Source organism: Sceloporus occidentalis, unplaced genomic scaffold (genome assembly GCF_023333645.1).
Source record: "Sceloporus occidentalis isolate IW3139 unplaced genomic scaffold, rSceOcc1.0.p SCAF_1, whole genome shotgun sequence".
Lineage (NCBI taxonomy): Eukaryota > Metazoa > Chordata > Lepidosauria > Squamata > Phrynosomatidae > Sceloporus > Sceloporus occidentalis.
Window position 1 is genome coordinate 302,274,203 of NW_028316981.1, and position 25,450 is coordinate 302,299,652.

At 36.7% G+C, this 25,450-nt stretch overlaps 1 protein-coding gene across 13 annotated transcripts in view; it reads left to right on the forward strand.

Moving 5' to 3' along the window:
- TCF4 (transcription factor 4) overlaps positions 1-25,450 on the forward strand; it is a 416,494-nt gene that overhangs the window by 236,427 nt on the left and 154,617 nt on the right. For 12 of the 13 annotated variants that reach the window (XR_016277899.1, XM_089497346.1, XM_089497339.1 and 9 more), the window contains 2 exons: positions 13,617-13,746; positions 13,914-13,963. Coding sequence is in view for 12 of the 13 variants with exons in the window: in XM_089497346.1 (XP_089353472.1) it covers positions 13,617-13,746; positions 13,914-13,963 (180 nt within the window). In the remaining variant the exon portion in view is untranslated. Of the gene's footprint in view, positions 1-12,747; positions 12,812-13,616; positions 13,747-13,913; positions 13,964-25,450 lie in introns of those variants that run through there. The other variant, XM_089497350.1, reaches the window with a different exon arrangement.

A 25,450-nucleotide genomic window follows, 5' to 3' on the forward strand; every position in this document is an offset into this window, starting at 1 on the left:
TGGCATCCTTTCTGGCATAAAACAGTGTTGTCAAGTGATACTTAAACAGCCAATGGTGTTACCACTGAGGCTTCTAGGGTCACAATTGACCATTTTGGGGATGCTTTTTATTGTGCTTGGGGAGGACTGGATACCCATCAAGATCCAAAGCAGGGGGAAATGCCCAGATATTGTCAACCTCTGATTTAAATCATATCATGCGAGGAAGGAAATTGTAGCCTGAAAAGAAAATACAGAAGATAAAATTATATTTCTGTTCCTTGCAGTAGCAGAATAGGAGACACTGGTATGTTTTGTGTGTGTGTGTTTTCTGGTTTTATTTACATTTTAAATTTTAAAAACAACAAAAATACCTCTATTATTAACATAGAACATAAAACATAACAAACAAAATTGAATATCAACTCTGTGTGTGTGTGTGTGTGTGTGTGTGTGTGTGTGTGTTAAAAAAATACATTGAAAGCTGGAGAAAGGAAAGGCAGAAATGTTAAATTACCAGTTATACATAAGAACAAAATGTATGCTTCTTATTTACTCTGAGAATGAAGCATTACTAGGATATATAAGAATGAAAGCAGCCATGCTGGAACAGACCACACATTAATCTAGTCCAGCATCTGAGTAGACTGAAAGCAAGAACCATTGCTCTTCCCTGTTCTTATGTCCAATGCCGGTTAATCAGAGGTATAATTCCTTTGAACATGGAGAGTCTATTTAATTTTCATGGCTCAGATGGATGGATGGATGTTACCAAGGACTGACCTAGGGATTTAAACTTGTGTTCTAAGCCACAATGCAATTGGAATATTGCATTTTAAAAATACTTAATTGATATAAAAAGTTTGACCACATTACAGGTAGATTGACTCATGGCCCTGAGTTTGCAAGAACTGCGCATCATTGTTAATAACAGGGTCACCAGGTAATCTTGCATTCATAGGATTGCCATAAATTGAAGGCAACTTGATGATGCATAATAATAAAAGCAATGATAACTATAGAAGTAGTTAGAAAACTGATTTGTTGTTGTTGAGAGAGATGGTATTTAATTTGTTAATGTGCTAATTAGCAATACAGTGTGACCTTCCCATTCACAGGAGTTGAGTTCTGCTTCCCCTGTGGATGAGGAAAAATGCACATACTCAAGCTCTATTGTAGTCAATGAGCAGCAACAAGTACATGCATCGCCATGAAAGGGGCCATGGATGCTTGAGTCCACAGATGGCTAGCCGGCTGTTATGGCAGGTTCAGTGTAATACCACCTCTGGAATTCCATCAGGTTGAAGAAAGCCATCCGATAGCAGGAAATCTACACCCTTTTATATTTTTATTCCACTACTGATTTGCATGCCTTTTCTTCACCACCCCACAAACATGTATTCTTTTCCTTACACTTAAAACATCATGGATTCTTTGCCTTGACTGGAAAGGTGAATAAGTTATGATGTATTCATCCCAGCAGGACACTAATCCAGTGCAATACTGTATGACAAAAATAAGTGGCTACAAAGATGACTTGATGAATCAAGTATGGTGAATCCTTGATCAGAACTATTTTGCTTATTTCTGAATTTGTAGGGAACATTTTCCCCCCTGTTCCATTGAATAAGTGTCTTCTGCTCACTTCACTAAGAAGCATAGTTTACGAAGATCAGTGCCAGAGCACATGTTTTACATGGGGGGATAGGGTGCCAGATTTAATCCCCATCACTGTCTAAAACAAATTTACTTCTTAAACCTCAGTGTGAGAAGGAGAAAATGAATTAGTACCTGATTTGTTGAATTTGGTCCAATCACTGGTTGTAAATGCTATTAACCAACAAATCTAGTTTTAACTGCTGGTAATATGTTGGTTATAACTTTGTTGTAAGTCACCTTAGGTTCTGTTTCCAGAAGAAGGTAGAATATACATTCAGCAAATAAATAGACTTTCCAAGCTCAAGGCACACCTTTGTTTATCATTCCTTCTGGGAGTATATTTAGTAAATTTGATTCCATTGTTTCATCAAGAACCAATATTTGCTCCATTTTCTTTATTTTATTTTATTTTAAAAAGTCTGATTCAGTTCAGTGACGGTGCTTAAATCATCAGTAGTATATGAAATAAATAGGGTTAAATAAAAGAATTTATTGATGACATTAGCATTGATTCAGGATTTATTGATCTATTACATTTGTCTCAGGTTTCATAAAAAATAGTTAAAGTGTGCCAATAATAGAACCTATTGCAATAGAGTCATTGTGTGCAGTAGTGTATTAACAGCATATATTAGTAAGGCTGGCTTAGGGAAGTTTTGTGCCAGCCAAATGCAAAAGTCTGTCTAAACAAATCTAAAGATCCTCAGCCTCCTCCCAGGTATTGTTCTTATAAAAAACATTATCCCAAAATGTCCCTCAATATCTCTAGGAGTGGTGTTCTGCCACAGAAGACTCATAGCTCCAAATGTTTTTTCTTTGCCATTCTTCAAAAGGAAGTAGAAGCGGATATCACTTCCGGTCACTGCATGGTTGCATTTTTGGCCAAAAAATAGAGACATCTGTCCTGCCAATTGCCCGCCTCTGCAATTGTTCACTTTGGATTGCATTATCAAAACATGCCATATGTGGCTATTTTCACTATTGTGTTAAACCATTACTTTTTAAAATATTGGCCAAACAATGTCCAGAGTTAATCCAGTATTATCCCCTAAAAGCAGCAAGCAGAAAAAAATGGGAATACTTATCCATTATATTTAGTATTCAGATATGCAACTAATGGAAATTAATTCATCACTGAATTTTTAAAAACAGATTTAATTGTATATGTCAGCACAATTAATAACAATTGAAGAGATGGAGTAAGAAAGTGGAGTGAAATAATATCATTGGCCAGTCCAGTTACAGAGTTATTTGTTATAAGATAATGCTTTATTAGGAGATAACCCCTCTGGGATTCTATGTCCCCACTGAATAAGATGCTGAAGAACTTGAACATCTAATGCTTCGCTACAAAAGTGCATAAATAACATTTAAAAGCCATCACACTAGGGTCCCAATGTGAATTAGGACCCTAGTGTGATGGCTTTAATAATAATAATAATAATAATAATAATAAATTTTTATTTATATACCGCCCTGTGACGAACCAATCCGCGCGGTTTACAACATTAAAATAACATACAGCATAAAAACAATATATTTCCCTCCCCCCTTAAAAAGTTATTAAACAGAATATCTAATTTAAAACCACAATAACTAGTTAAAATAACAATAAATTAAACAAAATAATACCAACCAACAAACCACTGCAACTTCAGTTCTAAAGAAAAGAAAAGGGGGCTTTGGAGACATTACTGAGGAGGGGGGAGATCCTGAGATCCTGGGGCCGGGATATTTCAGTCTGGGAAGGCCTGCCTGAAGAGATCTTTCTTGACAGCCTTTTTGAAGCTGTCCAAAGATGTTAATTGACGGATCTCGTCCGGCAGGTCGTTCCAGAGCCTGGGGGCGACAACAGAGAAAGCCCTCTGGGAGGTCGCCATAAGCCTCGATTTTTGAGGCTGCAACAAGTTCCTCCCAGAGGACCGGAGAGCGCGGGGAGGATTGTATGGGAAGAGGCGGTCTCTGAGATATTTTAAATGTGAATTGGGTTCTTTTGCTTACTACTGAGTAAGAGGAAAACACCAACGTAGCTGCATACTATGTATTACAGTTAGCTTGTCATTTGCATTTATGTGACTATGTTTTTCTGTATGTGCCAGTTTTTATTTGGATTGTTCAACATCTGAGACCTTGTTCTAGGTACCTCTGGCAATGAGGTACATTACAACACTGGGGGGTGAGACTGGTTTCTTGTTACTCATTCAGGTATGTTTTCCCCTCTGGTTGGTGTATTGTGTATATATTTTGCAGAGACAGGAACCAACTAGTTAAAATCAATTAAATTGCCAATTAAGTTGGAGATCTTCAATAAAAGAATAACTTAATTAAATTTATTTTTAAGTTAAATGATTTGTTTAAATTGGAATTTCAACATTAACTTAATTCCAGATTTCTTAATTAATAACAATTCTGGAATTAAGTTAATGTTGAAATTCCAATTTTTAAAAAGTTATTAATTAAGTAAATGAGAAACAGTGTTAAAGAGCCAACAAATGTTACATTTCCCAGCTAATTCTTTATACAAAGCTCAATTTGCTTAGATTTTTGCAAAAACATGTCTTCTTTTTTATTAGTTGTTCATATTTGGGGGACTGTAAGCTTTTGATTTGTTTAGCTAAGTAACAACTAACATGTTACCAACTAACATGTCAACATGTTCATCCTTTCCTAACAACATTACTATCTCTGGTTGCTTGTTTTGTTTGTAGGATTAATCATGGTGTTTGGTGTCATGTTGTTACAACAAGATTCCTTAACAAGAAATGGAGGGTATGTTTAAACAAAATAGTTTGTATGGAGTGTGGTATAGGGATGGTAAGATCATTCAAAGACTATGAAGTAGAGTTTATTGAGTGTTAAGAAATCCCAACAGGTGTATCCCAAAGCCCCTTATTCATTTTTCTCAGGATCTTTTACTAAACCCAGAGGACTGTTTCCACTCAGCCCTATATATATGCTCACTGTTGTCCTTCACCTGACAATGTGGTGCGGTGGGTCAGGGAAAGGCAGGAGACATCTGAAGATAGTCATCTGGGTAAGCACCAATAGCTAGTGTATTATGATGATGTCATCATTCAGGACCTCCAGAAGACCACTGGGAAGTCCCAGGACATACCTGCAAAGCTGATGGTTGGTACCCTACAATACAGGCATCCTTGTCTGGGTATGTTCTGATAGTATGCATGTGGTGATATCATCCTCCGAGAGCCCTCTACTCCTGACATCCGAAAACCTGTGCATTAGCACAGCACACCATGTAATTAGATCCTAGTGTGGATTCTAATAATTTGAAACCCCTTTGTATGAATAATCCCTGATTTGTAAGTTTCCATCTTCAGACCTCTATGCAAACTGCAGAGACCTGAGAAACTAGTTCATATGAGCAATGTTTGATCGCCAGCCCATATTTTATTCTGCCTATGAATTTTGCATGCAAGTAAAGCAGCATAGTGGCATTGGACTATGACTCTGGAGACCAGGGTTCAGATCTTGGCTTGGCCAATGCAAACCCAGTGGGTGACTTTGGCCAAGTCACACTCTCACAGCCTCAGAGAATAGCAATGGTGAACCCCTTCTGAAGAAAACCCCACGGCAGGTTCCCTTTAGGGTCATGGAAAGGCATACAACAACCAAAAAAAATGAATAAGACTATCACATGTGTAGAATTTGGCTTTCTGTTTTGAACATAGCAAATCTCTTTTATACTATACTGTTATTTGTATGCCACATTCATTGAGCATGGGAGTGAGTTTTGAGTCAGGAGCCACTGCATCATGGTGTTTGTCATGTAAATTCTGTTGTGATGTTCTATGGTAAGAAGAGGTCTGTACGCTACATGTAGTCACACCTCCTGTTTCTATGGGGCAGAAGGGAGCCTCATTCCCAGTTACAAATAAACTGCTTTGCGATGGAAATTGATTGATTTGTTTAGCAGTGGAGTATGATTCACACTACATTTGCCCCGATCGCATTTTACTGCTCTAAAATAAAATAAAATAACCCACTTGTGATTCACATTGATTAATGAATCGATTCAATTTAAATCATTTCCTGTGGGAGTCTCTCAAAATAACTCGTGTGTAGTTCACATTGGCAAATGAATTGGTTCAATTTGAAGAGTTTTCAGCGATATTTTTTTTCTTTGTCTATCACCGCAATCGCATTTACATACTTCCAGAAATGTGCACAAGTGACAGCACATACATGTGGTTATGTGCTCTTTCACTTTTTTGTTGGTCAGTCCCACGCACATACCTTGGCTTTCTAGTTTGGACAACAATGGATCCGATTGCAGTTGTGTGAGCAGTAAAAATGGTGCTGGGGCAAGAGAGAGGGGGAAGGTTGAAAGGTAGGTGGACACAGGTTGTTAATTTCCACTTCCCCACCTGGTGACTCCTTATCACGTCATAGTAAATCAATTCCAATTCACATCCTGTTCACAATGACACTAATCCATTAGTGAATTTGATTCTTCAAATCGATTCTTGAAATTGATTAAAATCTGCATCTGGTTCACACTTGTGCAGAATTGATTTATCAAAAAAGACGTGGAAAATATCAGCGTCAAAAAGATGCGGGTTAAATGGGTCTAGCGCATGGCCCCCCTCTCCAAATCGTTTCAGCAATTTGGTTCATGTGCGGTTCATTTGAACCGCTTCATACCCATTTGCAAACTGGTTTAAAACAGTGGGAATGAGGCCGGGGTATGGTCTCATTTTCCTTTCTGTAGTCAGTCTGTGCTAGTGAATGGCATGATAAAGCTCTATCTGGTCCTGTATTTGGTTTTTAAAAAATCTTTGTTGATTCTTTTGTTCAAGTAGCCTACAACTGCACAGAAATCATAACTTGATTTGCAAGTTTAACTTCATTCATTCTTTGTTTCTTTATTATCATGTATGCAATAACCTCCTCCCTACATGCCCCGAGAATAACAGATATATTACACAGAAGCTTTTGATCCACAGTCCTTTGAAAAATCAAAATGGAATGTTGAAGAGGTGTTTGCCAAACCTTCTACTTGCATTGTGCCCTGCATAAAACTGGAACACAGTGTGAAATGAATATTGCAAGGTCTTGTGGCAGCAGTGTAACACAGGAGAAATCTGCAAGACATCCACCTTTCACTGCTACACACATAAACACACTCACATACACATCACTTGTTTGAGCCTTCAGGCCATTCTGCTTTCTTTTCTGCAAAAGAAGAGAGGAACATATGGCCCAGAGTCACTATAGATCACATAGGTTTGTGATTGTAGTGTAGAACTGCAGCTGTTTGAGTGTGAGAATGCCCAAACATGTATTCAATTTACAGACATTTGGCAAGTGTTCAGAAAAGGAGCATAATCTGGTTCCATCTAAGACTCTTCTTTCTCTGTTCTCCAGCCCCATAAAGTAGTGTTTGATATCTGATCACAATTTAATAAAAGTGATAGAGAAATAGAGAGGAAATATATCCAGGAAGTCCACTCAAAAGGCCTTTCCTCAGAAATATTTCCTTCATCCTCATTTTTTTTTTTGTGGGGGGGGGGGGGAGGAAAGCAATATTAATTTCTTCTTACAGATTATACAATTAATGGACATTTACCTTTTATACAAATTTATCATTAATTCAGATCAGCACCTCCCATCATGTTTTAATCTTAGTCATATTTGTAATTAAGGGTAAATATAATAGTTTGGGGAGGGATTATTTTTCAGACATTATGCTTTAAAAGGTCGATGTTTGTGTAAAATTAAAGTGCAACTCTCTAGATGAAAAGAAATTAATTTCATTATAGTCTATTAGAGTTACTGCCCTGTGTTGTTGTTGTTGTTGTTTTAATATACTCAGTTATCTCTTTTAAAACAACCTTACTTTGTGATAGCCATTGCACAGTTTATAAGGAAATATAACATTTTTTTTAAAAAAAGAAGCAAACCAAAGCTGAAGGGAAGGAAACGAGAAGAGGCAAACTGTACATTAGAAACAGTATTTGTATTCTATATATTATGTAAATACCCACCTTACAAAGAGAATTGTAAAAGGAATCTTATAGTGGGGCTTCTTTATTGAGGTTACTTACCTGCCATCAAAGACCACTAACAGGAGTATTACACTTAAATATGTGTGTGTGTGTGTATAGTAAACTATGTAATATATGCAAACTATTGAAATATAGAGTCAGCCCTCTGTATCCACAGATTCTTCACCGCAGATTTAAATATCTACAGCTTGAAAATATCTCACACATAAAAATTCCAGGAAACAAACCTTAATTTTGTCATTTTACATAAGGCACACCATTTTACTACACCATTATATGTTGTAGTGAATGCTGGGATCCTAGGAGGGCATCTACAGATTAATATGCTTTAGGGGAATTTTAATAGCTCATATTATATTTTGGCTGGGGCAACAGTCAGCCTCAGGATTGCAGCCCTATGTATAACAGTTCCAAATCACACAAAATTCCAGAGGCAAATCCAAATGGGTTTTGCAGTTTTATTAAGAAAACAACACACACACACACACACACACACACACACACACACACACACATACACACACGAACTAACGAAGCAAAGGTGGAAGAAGGTGAATACTAGAGGTGACATGTTACCAAGCTTGAAGTATGGTTCAAATTGATGGACATCCAGAATGGAGAAAGCTTGTTGTAAACTGCTAAGGGAGTGCTTAAGTGCAGTGATAAGTGTTATAGAGATGTACTTGCTATTGCTAATAGCCACCGAGGCAAGTGAGGTGGCCTGCTTATTGAGGTGCCTAGTAGAACTGATAGGGTATCTGTCTGGTTACAAACTAGAGCAAATTGCTAATGTCTAAGTGGTGGTATATATTATCAAAATCATGTCCCAGGGCAATAGTCAAACACTGAATGGATTAACTCTCCGCTAAATGGTTTCCCAGGATAAAAGAATGGTTGGGAACTGTAGTAAATGTTCGGACGATTGGTGTGAATATTTCAGAAAAAAGCAAGCCCCTCTGTCGGTATAGGAACAACCATCTTCTTTGGCCACACTCCCATCATTGATGTCTTGGGTGATCTCATTGTGATGGTTGCCTTGCTTACTCCCTTGCTGGAGCCAACTGGATTATGGCCAGATTTCCGGCTTGGTGTTGCCTTTACAGGTCTTTCACTAGTCACTTACTTCAGCGTCCTTTTTAATATTAGAATGACATCAAATATGAGAGAGGTGATTGGGGTCCTGGTCCTGGAGTAACAATGGACTTGAGCATCCATGGAATTTGAGGTCCATGGGAGGTTGTGGAACCAAACCCCACTGTATGGACTTCAAAGCTAAAAGGAATTATACACAATATCACTAAAATATGAATGTTATAATAACTGGGTATGTAGTACTTTCTCCTTACTTCAGTGCTAGGGAACTTGTGGCCTCCAAATATTGTTGGACTCCAATTCCCTTTATTTCCCAGTCTGGCCAGTGAAAAGAGATGATGGGACCTGTAGTCCATCAACATCTGGACATGTCTAGCACCCCTGCTTTAGGTAGTGTTCTCTGTGTTAACATTTCCATCTTCCTGTTTTGATCTGTGGAAATGCAGCCATGGGCTCCTGAAATGATTCATAGTCTTGATGAAGAGACCTGCCCTCTTGTATGCTGTAAAGCACTAGTTAAATTGATGTGCTTTGTAAATAATTAGGTGTATTCCAGTATATTACATCTAGTGGCAGGAAAGCAAAGGTAAAGCCTTGGGTCTGTAGATCTCATAAGCAGAACTCTTCATATGGGACTCTTTGTATGGTAGAAGGAAGGAGAGTCAATAGTCCAAAACATATTTCAGAAATAATCCAGTTTGATACCACTTTAATTTCTGTGGCGCAATGCTAGGGAATTCTGGAAACTGTAGTTTTGTGAGACATTTAGTGTTCTCTGTCAGAGAGCTTTGGTGTTATTTCTGCAATGTGTTTTGGACTATTGTTTCTCTGATGCCCTTCCCTCTCCCTATTTTTTTTTTAAAAGTCTCTTCCTTCCAAGCAACATGGGAAGTTTACAGGGTGCAGCACAGAGGAATTGCCTCGCCTCTACCTCCAACAAGAGCCTTCACTGGATTGCAGTCTGTTCTGAATATGGAAATTCCAACCCATGTTTCCAACATTTTATTTACACTGGCTTGTTTCTTTCTTTGAAAAGATTTATACCTTGATTTTCTAATTTTAAAGCACTCATGGCAGCTTTCAAGGTATTAATTTAAGTCTTTGAAGCATCCAAGAAAAAAGCAACTGCTATTAAAGCAAGAGAACAATATTGCAATAACAAATGATAAAACAGGAACAAAGATCAGTTAACATTAAAACAAAATAAAAGGATTCTGATTGCAATTAAGAGTCCAAATTAACAAGACTGACTTCTCTTTATGCCAAAAAATGTACCACTGATATGTCCAGGTGAGCATCTCAACAAAGACAGCCCCACAGTTTGAAGGCATATACAGAAAAGGCATGTTTTCTTTGTCAGCAGCTTCACCTCAGCGGGAAAGGGCAAATTTACTTTGTGCACAATTCCCAGGCTGCTCAGCATTTTAAAGTGAGAATCAACCATTTGAATTAATCCATAATGTATGTATTATTAAGGTGTCTTGCAATAATAGTAAATAAAGTAAGATTGTTTCTTCTCCAGCAAGTGTCACAATTAGGCCTCAACCTTCTGAATGTTTAAATAAGTTATGGATTTGTTCTTCTTGAAATATGCTGTATGACAAATCTCTTTTTCAAAACCGACTAGAGTTTGGAAACCTGTTTATGATATCTGGTTGGGGTCTGGGTTTCAAAGAGATTGTTTGTTTGTTTGTTTGTTTGTTTGTTTGTCTTTAAAGTCCAAGTCCTAGAATGCACTTACAGCATACCTCAGTGTATGTCAGAGCATATATCAGTGTATGTCACTTAACAATCCTGATAGTTACCTTTACAAAATGTTAATATGTTCTGTATGTTGACTGTAAGCCGAAGAGTTATATCTTTGAAAAGATAGTATTAATAAAATACAGTGTTAATAAAAAATCCTTGAAGCCTTATCAGAAAAAATTGGAACCTCTAAAAGTTAGTTTCCAAGTCAGCATGAAATACAGATGTTAAATCTATACTGCTTCATTCCTAAGTTTATAAAGCCCGAATGTTACATTTTGGCTTCGTGGTTTTGCAGGAAGATGTTGGCAATGACTGAACAATAGTAAATGCCTCTTGTTCTGTTTGCAAGTATCTCAGAATGACTAGATATATATTTATTTTAGTCCTCCCCAGTGGAGTACTTAGAGAAGCCCCCAGAAGAGTACATAAATGCATGTTTTGTTCCCTCGGAAGAATGCGTTAGCTGTTCCAGTGAAAAACAAAGGCTTAAATAAAGACAAAATTAGAGGCGCTTTTATGTGACAAGCTTGAAGGGAGAGCCAGTAGTACCCTTCCTGTACTCTTGTATATGTATGCCTGATAGTTATGTATTGAGTATAGCAAAATATAAATGCATTGCTTAAATGAAAACTAAAGATTGCTGTACATGTAATTATTATGAGTTCTTACCAAAATGCCTTATTTTTATGTGCATCTTTTAAAGTAACTGTTTTTATTACCATACCATCTTGCTCAAAATCTTCAGCTAAAATACTAGTCATTATTATTTGGTAGTTCACCCTACTGGTCTCACTGGAGCTTACTCTTGAGTGAACTCTGAAGACTGCTTAATAGTTTAAAGTCTGTATTTTCCTTTGGGAGACTCATAGCCCCCTCCTTATTATTATTATTATTATTATTATTATTATACTTTATTTATATAGCACTGTAGATTTTATAGCTGTTTTCCTTATTTCAGGCTTCATTATTAGGAAGTGTCTTGCAATTCTCAAAACTGAAATATCTGGCAGCTAACTTTGTTGCCTGTGCAGAAGTTAGTCAGCATACAGTCAAACTCAGAAATGCTTTAAATGCTTTTTTTTAATGCTTACTTCTGTTTCCTCTCACATTTTCACTGCAACTTGGTATTGAAGTATTACTTGAAGGCAAGTAAATAAATGGGAAGTATGATATTGTACTGTACTGGATTGTGAGTGTGTATATGTGTATTAGTAGAAATCAGTTGAATCAAGAAAATGTAGCTATTGCATTTAATGTGTGAGTTATATATTGCATATTATGTGTGACTTTTAGATCATTGAAGTAGCCATTCCGTTCTCAGCCTTTTCATGTCTGATATCATATCTGAATTCTATAGCATTTATAAAATTGCAAATTAATAAGGTCTTGCATGTTTTATCATTTTGTTCAGGACTGCCTGCTTAAATCATATGAAATCTGCTTGTTCTCATAGTTATGAACAATTGTAAACCTTCTGGGGGGGGGGGCGTGCGGAGGGAGAAGAAGTTTGCAGTACTTATTTTTAAGATATTTTGATTCCTAATTTCTTATTTATCAACTGTTAACTGCCTGCCAAACAAATTCTGATTTTAACATTTCCACATTTTAAAGCCTTATATGTAAAAACAATCAAACAAACATCCTTTTTGATTTTGCAAAAACTTGGAAATTTGACCAGACATCAAAGCAGCTGATAATTGCATATCTAGGAGATGAAATTAATATTTATTTCCAGGATGAGAAAAGTTGTACTTGGATTTTATCTTATTTTATTTTATTTGGCAAGGTATTTTCCAGCTCATGAGTCATATTTGACCAACTGCTTTCAGAGGAAGACATGGCACTTTGTTGAGCTATTCAAGACTCAAAAAGACTGTCTTAATTTAAAACAAGGAGCCTTTGTTTTAGTTGGTGACTGTCTTGTGAAATTTTTCAGTTCTCAGCGGGTTAACCAGGGAACAGGGGCAGAGTCATAATTGGCCTATTTAGAGTGTTTTGCATGTGAATAGTGTGTTAGTGAAGCATTACTAAGTCTGTTGTGAGTGACATGGTGATTAGAATTTAGATTAGGGAAAACACATTCTGTACTTTATCAAGTACAGTAATTAGTTCAGTCAGTAAAAGTTGATTACAAGTAACGATAAAGTTAGATTTTTGGGGTACTTAATTTTAAAATTTCTTTATTAAATGGAAAATTTCTTCATCATATAAATGGTAGTATCTGCACCTGTTTTATTGCGCATCAGAAAAATTAAAAGAACAATGAGTTCAGTGCAGAGTATAATCAGGGGATTTATATATTATGGGTAAGTTTCAATGTAGTTCTAGCAGTAGAATTTTTTAGAAAATGTCAGTCTTTGCTTTTTACATGTTGTGCTTGGATACCATTTCTCCCACTTTAGTAACAGCTGTTATCCATTCATGAGTAAGGCATTTCAGATTTGTGGATGTTCTCTTTCTTAATGCTATAGGGAGAATGGTCTTACAATATTTTGATAAACTTCACTAGTTTTAATCATCTAGTTCCCAAAGTCGTTTAGCAAAACACTGGTTTCTTTTAGCAATGTCTTTTATTTTTACATCTTAATCATGCAGTATGTACCAGATTACCAAATATTATTGTAACTGTTTGCCACCTTTCTTATATAGTTATATTTAACTCACTTGTCATTAGGCAGTTAATAACCATTTTTGTACGATAGAATTATTTTCTAGGAAATAATTTGTAAGGTAAAACTTTATATTAGTGGACACAATACAGTTTGCTCATGCAGAACAAGCAAAAGAAACAGGTGGAGGTTTTTTTTTCCTCTCAGTGAAATTCCCAAAAAGTTAATAAATTCAACTGCTCTTTCCTTTGGGCAGTAAAACTGGAAAGCTAATTTTAATTAGTTTTTAAATAATTTTAATTAGTTCAATTCACTACAGAGATTAGATTTATAAGAACTGTTTTATAATATCTTATCATATAGTTTAGAAATGTATTTTGAGATTGTTTTTCAGTTTACTGTTCACCAAAGCCTTTTAAAAACAGCTTTTATTTGCACGAGCATAGAAGGGATAGCAGACAAAATTTGATGTAACAATATTTATTTTCCCAAAATTTTCTAGCAAAGTCTCCTCGGAGGTGACATGGAAATGGGCAACCCCGGCACTCTCTCACCCACCAAACCTGGCTCTCAGTACTATCAGTATTCTAGCAATAACCCACGAAGGAGGCCTCTGCACAGTACCTCTGTGGGTAAGTTACTTCATACTACTACTTCCTGTACATTTCCAAACTGAATTTTCATTCATAGTCATTAATAAGAAATGTATGAGACATGCTGAGATTTTTTGGAAGAAACTGCCAGGGATAGAGCCTACTGCAAACATATGCCTTACACCCACTCTGTCTCCTACTTTCAGAAGTACAAACAAAGAAAGTTCGAAAGGTTCCTCCAGGTTTACCATCATCAGTAAGTATTCCTTCTCTATTTCATTATTTGCATTTCCTTTGCTTCCTTTTACAAAGAGCGGTACTACTGGGTTTGTTTTGCAAATGGCAAGGATTTTTTTCCTACCTTATTCATTCATTCTAGTGGTAGATGAAATGAAGACTGGATGAAGCATTTTCTTGTGACCAAATGAAACCTGGTGATGAGTATTGTTTTGTATGGGTTTGTTTGTTTGTTTTTCATATAAAAAGAACTTTGGAATAGTGCCTCTAGTTTCAATAGTTTTACCAGTATCCATCTCCAGATAGGATGCACATTAGTTTCACGTGCTGGTTAAGTTCTTTGTCAGTATTATGCTGATTTATGGATTTGCATGTTAAAAGAGATTTGTGGAGAGGATTTATGAAACATTAACATGAGTCTGAGCCCAGAATAGAAGGAAGACATCTTCATTTCCCACTGAAGTTTTTTTGAATTTGAGCTGTAAATGTACCTGCACAAATAGCTCTCTCAGTGTGTGGGATTCCAGGTGTCAACCAGTTGACTCCAGGTGTTTTGAAAGGAATTATGGGACGCAGTAATAAATGAAGACAGAGTTAATGCCCTGATTGTTCCATTCCCACTGTTTTAGGAATATGTCTGTGCACAGAGTTGCTGATAATATCCTAATTAATTACTTACACATATTTATACCGTTTTTGCAATTAAAGCTTCTTCACATTTTGTGGCACTTGCTTTGTGTGAAAAAAGCATGAATATACTGATTGTTTTTTGTTGCACACTGTTGTTGTTGTTTTTTAAAATGGTGTACTGATGCAGTTTGATATTTTAGTGACCTTACAGATTAATTTGTAAATTAATTATAGCACTGAACTGTAATGTAGTAGGACCAAAAAAATAGTTTTAGGTTTAAATTGGTATTATTTGACTTCACTATTATTTGAGGAGAGGAATCAGTGTTGCAATGAAGTGCAATTCTACATCAAAGCAATCACATAATCAGTTGTGGGGATACTTTGTAATACCACTCATAGAAAGGATTCTAAATTAAATGGTATTTCAGATAAATCAAAATAAAATGTTCATGTGTTAAAATACATATTTTTAATCCACTTCCATTATTAGTAAAATTAAAATGGCTCAGGAAAAATGGATGATAATTTTAATGCTATTAAAGTTTGCTATTTAGCCCCAGTTTCTGTTGTTGCATTGGTATCTGTTGTTTTCTGGACAAAAACATGCTAGTGTTCATAGTTTAACATAGTTTTAGTGTAGTTTCTTTTGATTAGGTAAGATTCAAGAATTAAAGGAACAAAATTAATGTATTTCATTAATGTGTTTGCTATGATGTAGTACATGTGAACTCTGGCACATACAACTGGAAAATATTAAGAAAATAAATAAATTGGCAGCAATATATGACTTGGCTATTTTGGCTATCAGAGATAAAATCAGGGCAAACATAAGATTATATATTACATAAATGTTTTGAAATTATGTTGTTTATAAAGTAGTTGATTTCCCCCAAGTATTATTATAGAGATTAGGGAAAGGGTATTTAAAGTAAGAACTGCATTTAATTTTGAAACTTTTATTTCTGATGGCTTTTGTGACAACTACAAGTGATACACACACACACACACTGCAGCTGTTTTTACTCTGAATCTAGACAGTACATATATCATGAATTATATTAAACATTGTGGAATCTATTATTTAAATAACCTAGTAAAGCAAGCTATTTTATACGCCAAAATTATCTCAATTAGTGTACACCTCAAAAGCTCAGAAAATATAGTATCATATTTTCATCATTTTAAAAAAGTTTTCCTTTCTAATTCTGTTAGCTTATATTTCTCTATATATTTAATTAGTATATCCAATGCCCATTTTTACCATATCTGTTCAACAACATATCACCTGTTTAGATCAGAAAGTATTTTCAGTCAGATCTCTTAAATATAAATGAAATGGATTTTATTTTTTTCTTCTCCATAAAGACAAATTCATAAACTTAAGGGAAGGCGGTATCTTTACTAAATTGTTTCAGCTATTTCTAAGTATACAGTAGGAAACTTGTTAGAACTTTGTTCCCTTTATATTTTTAGCATGTTTCGTGTGTTTGGTTGTTTCTTTGATGCAAACATTTTAAAAAATGAATTAGGATATCTTTATTTTTGGAAAATAAATGTTGTTTTATCCCAAAATTCAGATTTCATAGTCCATTTAGTTAATTAAAGGAAAATTATTTTTTTCTGTAGAGGGGGTTAGAAACAACAGGAAAATAAAATCATTTTGCTAACTGTCTCCTTTGTATATACACAACCTGATGTGCATATTGTGACTTATATTCTGGCATACAAATAAATCTGGGGATTCCAGTGTTATCTTTCATAAACATTTTTGAACACATTGTTATTCACCTTCAAGCCATAAATGAAAATACATAATTATATCAATATCAATATATATATATATTTTAAAAATAATATTAATAGACCGAAACAATGGAGGTCTCTAAAAATATTGTATTCTATAAAAGGGCAAAATGTATTTAAATAATACATCTTGTCGCATTATGGTGGATGATGCTATTATATTGGATAAGCAATTTTCATTTATAAATTGACTAAACAGATTATACTGTACTTAGCTGACAGAATGGAAATATTCTCTTTCTATTAAAAATGGGTATTAAACTGTCACTGAATATTCATACAATTGTGTATAAAGGGTTTCAGGAACTGTGTTAATGCACAGATGTCTATAGCAAATGTCTATAAACATATAATGAAAGAGAAAAGAGGGAGAGTCAGATAGAAAAACAAACAAACACAATGTTGTTTCCCAGAAAGATAATATTTGTTTGCTTATTTAGAAAATGACAACCCAAAATTGGCCTGTTTCAGTATTAAGTAGTTAGATCCCTCCTTCCTATGTGCATAATCAAAAGTAGTTTGGTTCAATGACACAAAATATAGCATGGAGTAACAGTAGTCTGGAAGTTGTGTGGGGGTACTATCTGTTCTTAGGGGTGATTGTGAGGTTCATATTTTTACCCTTATTTTTAAAATATGTGTGCATAGAGATAGCTGGTAATCACTTTAAAGTGGTCATATTTATTTATAAAACACTCAGATAACACGGTGGGACATACGTACATCTGACTAACATCTAGAATAATTTTCCAGATGGATGTGAATAAGACACTGAGACACATGTGTCTGTATTCGTTATCCATTATACATTTAATACAGAAAATGAATAAACATTCATGTCAGAATCACCCTAAGAGTTTCTGTCTTTTCCTTATATGGATATGCCTGGAATTGCTTTGATCCCACAACAGCCTTTCCCAAACAAATTCCCCAGATGTTGATAGACCATACTTCTTATCATCCCTAGCCAGTCGGGTGATGGGAACTGTTGTCTTGCCAGCTTGGCAAGCAGTGGCCTAAATGATCAGTCACCTTGGCTAATAGAAAGAATATTCATAGATAAAAATAAATTTTTGACTCCCCTTCCGTGCTCTTTGGCTCTTCATACATCACTGCAGAAATATGCAGCTACCTTTTCTTTTGTTGTGGACTATCTTTGAGTAATGCAAACATATAAGCACAGGTCTTCTCTGACTCTCCCAGCCGTTTGCTTTCAGCATGAGAACCTTACATCATTGGGGAAGGTTTCTTAGCCTTGCCACTACACTTACAAAAATGAGGGATGGTCTTTCAGATATTATTAAAAAAAACTTAAAAAGTTTATCGGAATTTACTATGGGTGTGAATTATGCGGTCATCCTGAAGTAAGCTCTGAGGAGATGTTCTGTTTAATTTTCCCGTTTGACCTATTTCATGAGCTGGATCTTCATACTTTTCTGACGATGCCAACCACATTTTAGTGAGATGGTATTTTGTGGATTGTTTGGCAGATTTTCCTGAGCATTACTTCTTAACATGTTAATTCTCAACTGAGTGTATGAGCTGATTCATTGTCTGAAACACCAAGAAATACGAACATTGCACTCTTGACAATTGATGTTATGGACCGTCTCTTTAAGCAGAATGCTATCATAGTAGTGGGAGAAATACCTATACCAAATAGCTCTTATACATTTCAGATATAATAGAAATACAAAATAATGTTTAAACTAGTCTTTAAATGGTTAGCAACAATATAGTTAGTATATATAGTTAAGTGTACAGTAATAGGTGTCTTTGGACTTGACGATAAGTTAGGCTTCGAAGACAACTCTTACTTTCTCTTGCCTGAGCAGTGGACTAGAACATGCTCCTTGATTTTTTGTGCTTCACTGGCTGCAAGCAGGAACAGTAAAACAAACTGTGGTCTTTCAGCTCATGTTGTTGTTGCTGTTGTTGTTATGTGCAAGCCAGGAACTCTGGCCCCAGTCAAGCCAATACACCAAGAAAAAAACCAAGGCATACGACCCTTCTTGTCTGGGAAGAGGTAGGCCAGAGTTCCCAGTTCATGTACCGGGGGAGACAGTCACAGATAAAAGGTTGGTAGTTTATTTCTCCAATTCTGCTCAGAAGGGGGACCAAGGAAAAGCAATTGATTAGTGTACATGACTACATTAGCTCATTTTCTGTAGATGAATGATTTATTATAACTTGAACATGTGGCCATTGACATAGATCTAATATCTCTGGACTCTTGGGGGCTTTTCCTAAACTTCACCTGTAGCAGATTTATGTTTGCAAAATACTGTTTAATTCAGCAGTTCAGTGCTAAAGAAAAGGCTCTTAGTGTATGTTTGCCTCCTTTTATTTCTTCTGGATCACAGCGCAGAGCTGTAAGTTCCAAATATTTGTGAGAGCTAATTTTGCTCTACATTCACAGGTCACATACTTCAAAACATAAAACTATTTATTGCAATGAATGGTCAAAATATTCTTCCTGTAACATCTCCCATAGTACTTGGAGGTGACTGAATTTTCTGTCCCTGCAGATAAGTTTATTACAAGCAATAAGGGTTTTTTTGTTGTTTTTTTTTTGAACTAGGAAAAAATGAAAACAAAGAGATTAAAACTTTGGCAGATTACTCAAGCATAATGTCTGATCCTTGGCAGCATTTTACAGTTTATCTGTCTTAAACTGGATCTAAATTTAGAACAAAAGGTGTATTTGTGGCTTCTTCAAAGCACTGGGTTTGACTTTTTTTCTCTTCAAATTTCAGAGAGCTGATCTGGAACTGTTGACAATGTATAGAAGTTTCCCCACTCATGCTCCACACCCAAATGTCTTTTTTCATTTTCTGCACCAGAAAATCTAATAAAGGTCCCTGTGATTTGGCTGCATTGTTTTTATGTGAACAGAGCATCCAGGTGCAGAGATAAGATCTCTGAACTTAAACAGCACAGAAGACCATATCTGTGTTTTAATTAATAAAGCTCTTAATAGCAAAGGATCTGGAGCATGAAGTCATGGAATTTCAATAGTGGGATAATATAAACAAACAAGACAAGACAGAACATGGGGAATTTGCTTGTGGAACACTGTGAATTGAAACTCTAGGCACTTAAAGTCAATTGAATTTTACAAATTTTAGACTCTGTACCTGGAAGATGCATCCATTTGAAATAATATCTTGACAAAAGAAATTGATTGCAAGATTGTTTCTCTATTTTTTATAATCTTTGTGAAATAGTATACTACAGTGGGTCTTTTGTATACGCGGGGATCCGTTCCGGACCGCCCCCCCCCCCCACCGCATATGGGAAAACTGTAGAACTTTATGTCCTGTTGATTTCAATGGTGGTGCACTCCTGAGCGTGCACCATGGAAGTGCATGCTATTTTGTCCCCCCGGGGTTGCCATCCTCATGAGCTCAACTCCACATATGGCAAGCCCATGTATGGGGCAGACAGACTGTACTGACAGGCTCCCTTTCCCTTGTCTTTGTTGTGTGCCTTCAAGTCATTTCCAACCTATAGTATCCATAAGGTGACCCTATCATGGGGTTTTGTTGGCAAGTCTTCAGAGGAGTTTTGCCATTGCATCCTCTGAAGCTGAAAATGTCTTCCCTAAGGGGGAGTCCAACACTCAGCTCTTATCTGAAATACAAAACAGAAATGTATTATTATTATTATTATTATTATTATTATTATTTAAAAAAACACTAGAGCTGTTCCTACTGGAAAATGACACTGCATTTTCCCAACTTTTTTTCCCCATCCCAGAACTATATTTATAGTTCCTTCTTACTCTTTCACAAGAATTTTGCTCATAACCACTTTAAAACCATGATTCTAGTCATTCATAGTTGCTGAGAAAGTTGGTAGAATGTCTTCCCTCCATGTCCCTATAATCATAGGATGCGATTATATTGCCCAAAAAACCCCATCCATCCACCCATCCATCCATTCCAAATATCAGTGTATTCTAGGTATATTCTGTTGTCCTTTTAAATGTTTCATTACTTGTTGTTTTTTTTAAAAGTTAGGTTAGAGTATTCTCGGCATTTTGGTACTGAATTGTTATTTTTAAAGCACAATAGATATCCTGTGCCCCTGTAGTTGTTGCTAGATTCCCATCCATCTCACTCCCAGCTAGCATGGCATGTGGTCAAAGAAGTGGGTGCTTATAGGTCACAATCCTGAACACTCTGCATGTGCATTTCTACCTCTCTTCTGTCCCCAGATGACAGTTTCCACGTAAGGGGGACACACTGCCATAGCCATTTACTGGCCAGAGGAAAGGGTGGCAGACTTATAGTTGGGAGAAAAGAGCTAATGTCATCTTCCTGCATCTCTAGCCACTCACTGGACATCTGAGAGTAACGTTAATTTTCTTCTCTCAGTTGCCTGGACCAGGGACGTAGCCAAGGGGGGGTTCTTGGGGTCCGGATCCCCCCTTCCGTTAGAAAAATGAATGGTGCGTGCTGCTGTGCCACCGCACCCAAGCCCCATTATAATGGTGGCACTTAGTCTGGACCCCCCCTTCCCAAAATACTGGCTACGTCCCTGCCTGGACTACAGCCAGGTGCTATTTTGGCATGACCCGCTGTCCCTTCCTAGGTGGTATCTACACAAAGAAAAAGAAACATTCCTGTACTGACCTAATCAGACAATGCAAAATGGGTAGAATAAAGATTCTTGGGAGAAAAAGAATTCTCTTTTATTTTAGATTAGGCTGAAAACTCTGGAAAATCCCTTAGGTGTACATTGTGTACACTGGTGCAGGGACAGGGGAAGGAGCTTTGAAGGGCAGTTGAGTTGCTGATCTCTTTCCACCAGGAACTTCTACCTTGCCACAGCACTTCCATTTTGAAGTTTCACAATTACTACAGCACCATTTCCTTTGCAGATATGCACATTGATTGCACAAGTTCACATTCGTAAAGCAATAGTGACGCTGGCCTGTCGTGGGTGCTGTTTGTGGAGACTGCTGTCTGGAAGCCCCAGACATAAGCCAGGTTTTTGTATCTACACAGACACGGACCTAGTGAATAAATTTCTGAATGGAATCAAGGAGGCAGAGTGACAATGTGAAAAGACGTACTGAATACCTGCTTTGCAACATCAGTAAAAAAAACCATAATGCTTGCCTAACCAGGGGTTACATATGGGTTAAAATGCCAGCCTATGTTCTTGCCTGTTTTAGGAGGAAGATCCTTTGAAGCTAACACAGAAGCTACAGTTTGTGTCATAGATTGCTATTAATCTTTGAACTGATAAAATCATGGCCGTTCTTCCTTAAGAGCTACTTTGACGTACAGATAGGAAATTGCTTCAACTCATGTGTCTGCTTAACCAAAGAAATGCAAGTGAATGTATGAAGTTTGGTGCTGAGCAGAGGGGAAGGGATAGACAAGCATCTCTGTACAATGGATGGCCTGTTATATATTACACCTTTGGAAATTCATGTCATAATGGGGCTCATTTTATGCATTGTACAACCATTCTGAATTCAGTCCTTGTCACATTTACAACGCAATGCTTTAAGAATTTCATAACTTATTTCTCTTCCAAATCAATGATCAGAGACTAGCAATATTTGGCTAACCTACCATGTAACATGTTTTTTTAGAAGTCTCTAGCATTCATACCAGCAGTATTTTCAAAGCATTTTATTAATGGACTAGAAATTTGGTCAAAATGGGTAAAAAGACATACACGTTTTATTTGAAAGGGCAGATTTTACTTCAAACTAACATCCACGTTCCTTGTTAATTCATGAGATGTCAAAGGCTTTATTGAACTCATCTCAGACCTTAAAGATGGTTTGGTTCTTCCAGGCATTTCAGTGATTGTTCAGCTGGTTTTTACTTGCTTTATATGCTCTGTTTTGTTGTGTTTTAAAATTAATTTTTTTTATGTCAGTGGTTCTCTCTTTCTCCAGTCACCTACATACATATATTATATTCCAGTATTTGGGGATCGGGAGACACAGCATGCCAGTAGTATCTGTACCTCAGGTGTGTGAAAGTATGATCCATGCAGCTTATCCAAACCTTTTTTGCACTTGTATCCTGCTCTTCCCCAAATTTTATTTATATCATGTTTTGCAATCCTACTTCAGCAGCAAGTCAGTAAACCTGCTATGATCAAAAGGGAAATGCATAATCAATAGATTTGTCAACGCATTACTAATATCATTATCAGTTTGGTCCCTTTAATTCAAAATCAATAATCAATATCTTAGTTAATTTCATATTAATGTCACTTTAAGCATATTTAAGGTTCATTGTACATATGAAGACACACCCAACTAAAGGTGGTGGCAGGTTTGGGTGTGCAACGCCGGTACCCTGGTGGGATCAAACTCTTCTACCCAAAAAAGACTCTGAAGCTGAATGTAAAATTTAAAAAGGGGGGAAATTTAAAAGACAAAATAAAGAGTTTTCTCCTCCCCAGCTCTAAACAAAAGGTACTTTACAGTTGCAGCAATCTTCAGGTTGTCATCTTTCTGGGTCTGATGGTTTGCTCTCCTCACTCAATGGAGCTGGTGCAGGGTCTTTCAGCTCCTGAATTCCTCTATTTTCTTGCTGATGGTAACTAATTCGGCTGAGGTGTAAGAAATGCCCTTTCCGGCTGTCTGGGCCTGCTTGCCACCAAAAGACAGCTCTCTGCTTGCTCTCAGCAAAAACTGCTCCCCCACTAAAAACCTCTAGCTACAGCAGAGCATGTTGGGAAAGGGCAAACCAAACCTGGAAATAATGCAGGGGAAACCTACAGCTCCTCCCACAAACTAATACAATGAACTTTTCTATACTAAAATAATCTATGGCCTGAGCCAACACGAAAGAAAATGCAGGGGGAAGTCCAATCAGTCCTGGCAGGACATCACAGTACATAAATATAAATTTAATAATAAGCATATGTAAAAATATGATAGTTTAAGAATGTTTAGGGAAGAATTTGTTTGAATGAATTTCAACTAATTTTAGCATATATTAAAAATAAGAAATTAATTATCTGTTTCAATTAAAAACAAACCTCAAAGCAAAAGCAAAACTGTGAAAATGGCTCTTAGATCTGTGATAGTACTCTCATTTCTCTGCAGTGCCCCATGAAGGACCATTCAGCCACAGCCATAATGGAGATATGGTCATTAATTCCCACTGGGATTGTGGTAGGAAAGAAGGGAAAAAAGACAGGGAATGGGGGGGGGGGGGGCAGGACCCTAGCATCAAAGCTCTGCTTTTTGTAGATTCTGCTGCTACTAAGTGCTATGCTGTAATGATGTAGTGAACGTAAGCATATTTAACTATTCCAGAGAACAATGTTTTTACATTAATTGTGTAGAACATAGGTCTTCTTTTTGATTTCTATATGGGCAACTGACATTTTTTTCATGGTCAGTTTTCATGTCCACTTGTAGAAGTGGTAATAGCCATTTAATTTGCTGATCTGCCAGCAGTTACCAACACTGGAACAAACAGATCACACTCTGGATGAACAGAGAAGGGCATAGATCCATATACAGTAATTCAAGGTTTTTTCATCCCTTATGCACCTCCAAGCAAGGAAAATTTAGAAGACTTTAAATCAAAGAGGGAAGGAGTCAGCAACAGCCACTGCTTCTGTCTCCATATGTCATACTGAGGAAGGAGCTAACTTGTTTTCTGCTGCTCCAGAGACTAGGACCCGGAACAACAGATACAAGCTACAGCAAAAGAGATTCCACCTCAACATTAGGAGGAACTTCCTGACAGTAAGGGCTGTCCGACAGTGGAACACACTCCAATGGAGTGTAGTGGCGTTGCTTCCTTAGAGGTCTTCAAACAGAGGCTGGATGGCCATCTGTCGGGGATGCTTTGATTAGATTTCCTGCATGACAGGGGGTTGGACTGGATGGCCCTTGCAATCTCTTCCAACTCTATGATTCTATGCCATACTTATCTAGCAAAGGCAGCAATTCCCCTTGCCCAGGAATTGCTCTGCTCAGTACGCTAAATTGATGCTGCATTCATAAAGTAATTGGAGTCAGAAATGAATTAGGAATCAGTAAAGCTGTTTTAGTACAGGCAGCATATGATGTTGCAATCCATTATTAGTTATGCCAGCAACTGCATTCTAAACCAAATGCAATTTTCCAGATGCCTCCAAAGGTATCCCTGTGGCCCAAAGATTATACTGTGGGGCCTTGTTATCTGCTGGGGTTTGGTTCCAGGAAACCCCCCTCCCCCCATGGGTAACAAAATCAATGCTCAAGTCTCATTAAATATAATGGCACAGCAAAATTGTGTCCCTTATATCAAATGGCATAATAAAGGCTTGCTTTTTGGAATTTATACTTTTTTGGAATATTTTCAAGCCATGGATGCTTGAATCCGTGGATAAAAAAATCCATGGATAAGGAGGACCGGCTGTAATAGCCCAACCTTGAATTTACCAGGCTATAGAAAACAGTGACAGAAAACATTCTGTATCACAATGGCCATTAGGCCTGTAGTGCCAAAGCTAGATTAATACTCACTTCAATACTGCTAATGTGATCATTTAGGCAAGTTCAAGCAGATATAGAACAGGAATGTATCCTGGGCATACTAACTATCCACCACCAACACCTCCATCTTGTCAAGATTCATTCTCATTTTATTAGCCCTGTCCATTGTTAAACCACTTCCACCACATCATCTTATTAAGATCTAAAACTGGTGGTTTTCACCATCTTGATTAGACTTCAGCCCAGAAATGCAAACAGTTACATCCAGCAGTTTCATATAGATGTTGAAAAACATGAAGGGTATATAGCAGTGTGAAAATCTGTCAGTTACATTTTGCATCTAATGATGGTGTGTAATGAAATAGTCTTAAGTCTATAAAAACTTATGCTACCAATGTCTTTCTCTCAGACAGTCGCAAAGGTGCTACAAGATCTCATTGCGTGCTTGATTGTGTACAGATCCAAACCAATACTTTCAAATTCAATTAAACACTGAAGTCTTGTCCTTATCTATAGTGGTGCCACAGTTGTGTAACACCCTCCCCTTCAAGGCTCAATGGAAACCAATGTTAGCTTCATTCTGGCATCAAATTAAAAAAA